Source organism: Pinus tabuliformis, chromosome X (assembly GCF_031772625.1).
Source record: "Pinus tabuliformis cultivar Carrire ecotype Pingquan chromosome X, CPIR1, whole genome shotgun sequence".
Classification (NCBI taxonomy): Eukaryota; Viridiplantae; Streptophyta; class Pinopsida; order Pinales; family Pinaceae; genus Pinus; species Pinus tabuliformis.
The window spans coordinates 161,877,104-161,883,521 of NC_142308.1; the positions used below are offsets into that span (position 1 = coordinate 161,877,104).

Consider the following 6,418-nt stretch of genomic DNA (forward strand, 5'->3'; position numbering starts at 1 on the left):
CCAAACCGACGGAGGTCCATGATGCCCCATCCCCCCATACCCTTTGGAAAAGTGATGTTGGATAATTTGACCAAGTGGTTTTTTTTTTTTCATGGCTCCCCCCCTCGCCCCCCAAATGAAGTTAGCCATTAAGCGATTTAGATAGTTTATAATAGAGGCGAGGATATAAAAAAGATGTGCCCAGTAAACCCCCATTTGAGACAGGACCACTTGGGTGAGTATGACCCGACCCCCCAGAGATAGGCACCTAAATTCCCACCCAGATATTTTTTTGAAAAAACGATTAGCAAGCCATTGCCAATCAGAAATTCTGTAGCAACAAGGTTTGATACAGTATCTGAGGTATTTCATACCGTTTTGTATCGGCATTGCCTCAATGCCAAATATTCCTTTGATATATGCAATAGAATCCATGTCACATTGTCCATGATATAAAATAGATTTATTAACATTCATATGCAAGCCAGTAGCATTTGCAAATCTTCTGAAAATGTGAAAAAGACATAACCAAGCAAATCGACATAGCATACCCATGATGAGAATATCGTCGACGAAGAAATTATGAGAAATGTTGATGTTGTTTCCCATCTTCAGTGGCTGGAATTGATCCAACTGAACCGCCTTTTTTATGTGCAAGCTCAATCCATCCATCACCAAGATGAAAAGTAGTGGGGAGAGGGAGCATCCCTGACGAAGACACCGGCCAGTGTAGAAGAACTTTGATGGATATCCATTAATGATAACTGCATAGTTGACATTGTCAACACAGGCCATGATCCAATCAACACATCTAGGCCGTAATCCAATTTTGATGAGGACAAGTCTGAGAAAACCCCAATCCAGACAGTCATATGCCTTCTAAAGGTCAACTTGTAAAATTGCAGCATTTAAATGCTTGGTATGGATCGTGTGCATGCCCTCCTGTGCATTAACAATAGCGTCGTGAATAAGCTTGTCCTGGAGAAAACCATGTTGTTCAGGAGAGAAATGGTGAGAAAGAGTACTGCGCATGCGACCAACAATGGTCTTTGATATGATTTTGTATATGAGATTGCAGAGTGATATAGGCCTGAAGTCTGAGAAGCACTTGGAAGGATTGCGCTTCGGAATGAGAGTAATATATGTGGAGGTGATATGATGATGAATGAAACCCGTGGTCCTCGACTCCTCTGCCATGCCCAGTGAGTATTCTTTGAAGAGTTTAAAAAAAATGGGTGAAGAGTTCAATCATCCATCCATCCACACACGGACTCTTATCACCCTTAAATGATTTTAGGATGCCCAATAATTCACCCTCGGTGACCTCCTTATAAAATTCATCATTTTTCTCTACATCAAACATAATCGGATATGGATCTATCCCCCAAATGAGGTCCTCAGCAATAATATTTTCATTATGGCCATATGCCTTTTGAAAATGATGAACAACAACATTACTAATCCCTTCTTGTGTTTGGAGAATTTGTCTGTCAACACCTTTTATCTCCCATATAGTGTTGATGTTGCGACAGTGGTTTTCATAACGATGGAAGAATCTGGTGTTGCGATCACCCTCCTTAATCCATAAAGCTTGACATTTCAATCTCCATGTGGATTCCTCAATAGAAAGGAGATTCTTCTTCTTAAGTTCAAGGGTTTGAATATGGGACCGAGTAGTAGCAGAAAGACAGTGGGAGGACATCATGGGCAGAATCGAATCTAATTCTCGTTGGATGTCAATGAGTTCCTTTCGAAGGTCCCTGAGCTTCTGCTTCTGCCAGGATTTGACATTCCCACAGAGAATGTCAAGTTTATCAAGAATGTTAATCATGGGGGAAGGGCCAGGACAATCACGACCCCAAGTATCCAACACTAGTTTATTAAAATCATGATCTTCTAGCCATGTTCTGTTGAATTTGAAGGGGATGTCTGTGTGAATGTCCATTTTTATGATAGGTCTATGATCAGATATAAAATTGCTGATAATATCAGCGTGGACATCACCAAGACGACCCAACAGCTGTTCACGGATCAGAAAACGATCTAGTCTCTTAGCAACACATGTCGTGCCAATACGGCCATTATCCAAAGTGAGGGCTATTTTTGCAGGGCAGATATCCATAAAATTATGCATAAGAATGGCATCTTGAATCATCCCAGCCAAGGGATCGATCTTCTTGCAGCATCCCCAAACTTCATCTAGTCTGATAGTACAATTTAGGTCCCCAGCCATGATGAGTGAATAAAGTTCCAACATCCCAAAAGAAATCAACCTGTCCCAGAAGATATATCTATCTTTGTATGGTGCATATATGTTGAGGATGTGTACACGGCCACCCAGGCCGCGTATGTTGCCTTCGAGCAATATACCAGCAAAACACTTGTAGGCCTTTATTTTGATCCATCTAGGGTCCCATAAGGCCACCGGACCACCGGAGAGACTCGCAGCAGCAGTAGTAGATATGTACCAGTTCGGAAACATTTTCTGAAAATAAAGAACAACTTATGGAACACTATGCATGGTTTCTTGTATAAGAATGATGTATGGATGCAGAGAGGATAAGAGATGTTTGAGAGCCAAGTATTTAGGGGCAACCCCCAGACCCCAAATATTAAGTGAGATGATAAAAGTCATGAGAGATCATTGTCGGGCATTCGTGCTTTAAGGACCCGTGAGGGAGGGATTTCAGCAATAGGTACATCAACCAGGAAATGATCCATTGGGGAGGATAATGTGTTAGTCTTGGGTCGTCCCCTAAAATGTCGGCTACCTCGGTTTTGTTTCCGTCAGACGGTAATGTTTCCCGCCGAGGTAGGGCTGATGTGAGGAGAGGTGGAACCCGTCAATTTGTGGATGGTGAGAGTACCTAAATCCAAAGTCTTCCTTTGTAAAATGAAGTCCAGGTCACTCCCGACAGAGTTCGTGGGCGAGGCTATAATTGAATTAGAAGGTGTGACGCTTAGTCTAGGACCTTTATCCTTAAATTAACAATGGAGTGGTAATGGAGAGGGAACATATGGAATATGTGAGGTGGATGGGATGGCACTGAAAATGGGGCAGGTATTTCCTGACAGGGGGCCAGTTCCGAAGGGGTTTGACATTTGAAGGGGGTAGGGCTATCACAAAACAAAAATAGGAGATGATGGCAGAGGTATTCAGGGAAGACGGAACAAAAATAGGAGATGAAACATATATAGAAGAGCCAAATGCATAGGTCTGTTAGAATTTGGGCCTCGAGGCATACCTGTCTACTGCAAATGTGGAGCACCCTGATGTCCATTGAAACCTGGTCGACCCATACCAGAGCAGCACACCATGGACACATCATAACATCTCATACCATGCAAACGACCGCCCAGTCGACAAGGACAATGAACCCGCAGATGACTAGTACGGTGGCAGAAAGAGCAACGGAAGGGAACTCCCCAATAGTCGAGCTGATCCAGGTGGATATTGGTGGCCACCCACCAATTCCACTTGGACCCCCACCATTGTTTGTTTCAGTTTTTTAGTTTCCTTATTTGTAGCACAATTTACTATTTTTGGCAGTTTTTTTGTGTCCTGAACTTTTGGAGCCGTTTTGAGGCCTTAAATGATGTTTTTTGGGAAAACTAGGAGTAACATGGGTCCATGGACCTATTTTTTTCTTCCCAAAGTTGTAGTCCTTGGATAGATATTTCTAACGAGGTATTGTGCATATCAAATGGAGATCGTGTGCCAAAGTTACGACCCCGGGAAGTTGATGTATCAATTTACCCAAAACGGGGCCCATAATTTGGCGCTTCATCTCCTAGGGTTAGGGTTTTGGATGTTTAGGGTTTTCCATTGTTTCTCAACAATAAATAGGCCTTCGAGCCTCATTGTAAGATAGTTCAGAGGCATGTAGCCGCCACATCTCTCCTAAGAGATAAGCTACCATCGCCCAAGCTAGTTTATTTCCACTTCTTTTTGTAAGCATATTTCAATATTTTACATTAATGAAATGAAGCATTATTTCTGCTGCATCTCTGTATTTATGGTTATATCTGTAATTTGTTGTGTTCCTATTTAAATCTGGACCAGTGGTATCAGAGCGGTCTTCTCTTTCTTTGTTTTTCTTTTCATGTCCCCAATGAGGTCGGGATATAAGGAGTTAGGGCTTGAACTGGTCGAACCTTTGCAAGACCAGCCTCACAAATCCTGACAGCCTCCCATGGCAGATGAAATAAAGACAAGGGGGTAGGAGATCCTATAAAAATCTTGCTCGAAGAGGCCCTCGAGCAATAAAGGAACACGATGATGGAAAAATTTGCCCATATCCTTCAGCAGTTACCCAGGGGCGACACATCTACTTCCAGCAACTATTCTGGAAGCACCACACCCTTTAAGGTACAAGCTAACTTTGACATTCCCATATTTGAGGGTCAGATAGATATAGACATTGTAGATAAATGGTTAAATCTGCTAGAAGGGTATTTTTCTGTTCATGATTTTTCTAGTCGGGAAAAGATTACTTTCGCTCTTCTCAAAGCCGCTCCCCACGTTAAGGACTGGTGGGAAACCTACTACGAGCAGAAGGATGAAAGTATGACCTCACTTTTTTCAGCCGCACCCACTTGGAATTCATTCCGAAATGCCATCAAGGAGTAGTACTACCCTGTCAAAAGCTATGAGGATAAATACATAAAGTGGACCACACTGTGGCAGGGAAGGGACCAAGACGTGCCGGAGTTTACCAATATTTTTCATACCCTTCGCACAAAGTTGGGTATCAAGGATTTTGAGTTGCATTTGGTACTCAAATACTACAGTTGCCTACACAGGTACATCCAGGATGAGATGGAGTTCCTGGACATCTCCTCGCTTGGCACGACGTACCGATACGCTGTCAAGATTGAGCAGAAGTTTAAACAAAAGAAGCGAGACTTTGGATCTGCAAATCTGAAGCAAGGGAAAGGCGCCCCCAAACTGCTAAACAAAGGACAAAGCCAAGGCGGGGTGGCCGAGGACAACTCGCCAAAGCCGCAAGCAAAGAGCAACACCGCGAAGCCGAAGAAGGACACAAGAAAGTGGTGTGAGTTCCATAAGAGCTCCACTCACAACAAAAGTGAGTGTCGAGCCAAGCAGTCACTGGTGATCGAGCTAAAGTTTTCGGAATCATATGTAGGTTCAGACTTTGAGTCAGAACCCGATAAGGGGAATGACAAAGGGAAGCAGATTATCGATGTGGAGCCCAATACCACTGTTGCCACCACAAAGATCCAGAAGGTGGAACTAGAAGATCCAGAGGAGGAGGAGCGCCTCTTCCACTCAAAAATGTGGGTAAAGGGCTCCCCACTACAGTTCATTATCGACAGCGGGAGCCAAAAGAACCTCATTTTGGTAGAGGTTGTGAAGCAGTTGGGCTTACCAACCATAACACATCCACAACTGTACACCATTAGGTGGCTTCACCAAGGATGGGATCTTCGCATGAGCCAGCAGTGTCGCCTTCCATACAACATCAAGCCCTTCACAGATGAGGTATTGTGTGACGTTGCTCCCCTTGATGTTTGTGATGTATTATTAGGCCAAACATACTTGTGGAAGCATAATGTTGTATATGAGTCAAGGCCTCATGCTATTATTGTTACTTTGGGAAATAAGTTGTACACGATACCGGAGGTAGCACCGCCTACTGCCATCTCTTTGGTTACTACAAAACAGTGCAGTAAGATCATTTCCAAAACCAGGAAATTTGTTTTCTTGATGATACGCCCTCAAGGAAAGAAGAAGATGGTGGCCACAACCTCTAGATAGGGCCCCTCCGCACGACAACTACAGATGGACAAGCTCATGGAGGAGTACGAGGACATCTTCACCTCCCCCACAAGGGTGCCTCTGCACTGTGAGGTCAAGCACTCCATCGATTTGACCCTAGGTGCGTCGTTGCCCAATGAACCAATCTATTGGCACTCTGTTTTGGAGAATGATGAAACCAAGAGGCAGATTCAGGAGTTTTTGCAAAAAGGTCACATCCGACCAAGTTCATCGCCCTGTGGGATCCCGATCGTGTTGGTAAAGAAGAAGGATGGGACTTGGAGACTCTGCATTGACTATTGGGCGCTAAACAAGATCATTGTCCATAATAGATACTCAATCCCACGGATTGATGACCTTCTTGACCAACTGAAGAGGGCAAAATATTTCAGCAAGACCAATTTGAAGTCAGGATATCAACAAGTACCAATCGAACCCTCAGATGTGTGGAAGAGTGCCTTCAAAGCCAAGGAGGGCCTTTTCGAATGGTTGGTTATGCCTTTCGGGTTGACGAATGCTCCTGCAACCTTCATGAGGCTAATGGATGACATCTTGCGACCATTCACCAACTCATTTGTAGTGGTATACTTGGATGAAATCCTGATCTTCAGCTAGAGTTGGGAAGATCACCTCCACCACATCCGACAATTTCTCCAAACA

The 6,418-nt window shown here is 43.8% G+C and overlaps 1 protein-coding gene across 1 annotated transcript; it reads right to left on the reverse strand.

Annotated features, from left to right (window-relative positions):
* Window positions 1-1,201: 1,201 nt before the first annotated feature.
* LOC149138957 (uncharacterized) lies at window positions 1,202-2,461 on the reverse strand. The gene has a single exon (XM_089450536.1). The coding sequence runs from the start codon at window positions 2,459-2,461 to the stop codon at window positions 1,202-1,204; it is 1,260 nt and encodes a 419-aa protein (XP_089306662.1).
* Between the last annotated feature and the right edge of the window lie 3,957 nt (window positions 2,462-6,418).

Coding starts and splice junctions, on each gene's coding strand:
- LOC149138957 (XM_089450536.1), bottom strand. CDS start 2,461: ATGTTTCCGAACTGGTACATATCTACTACTGCTGCTGCGAGTCTCTCC.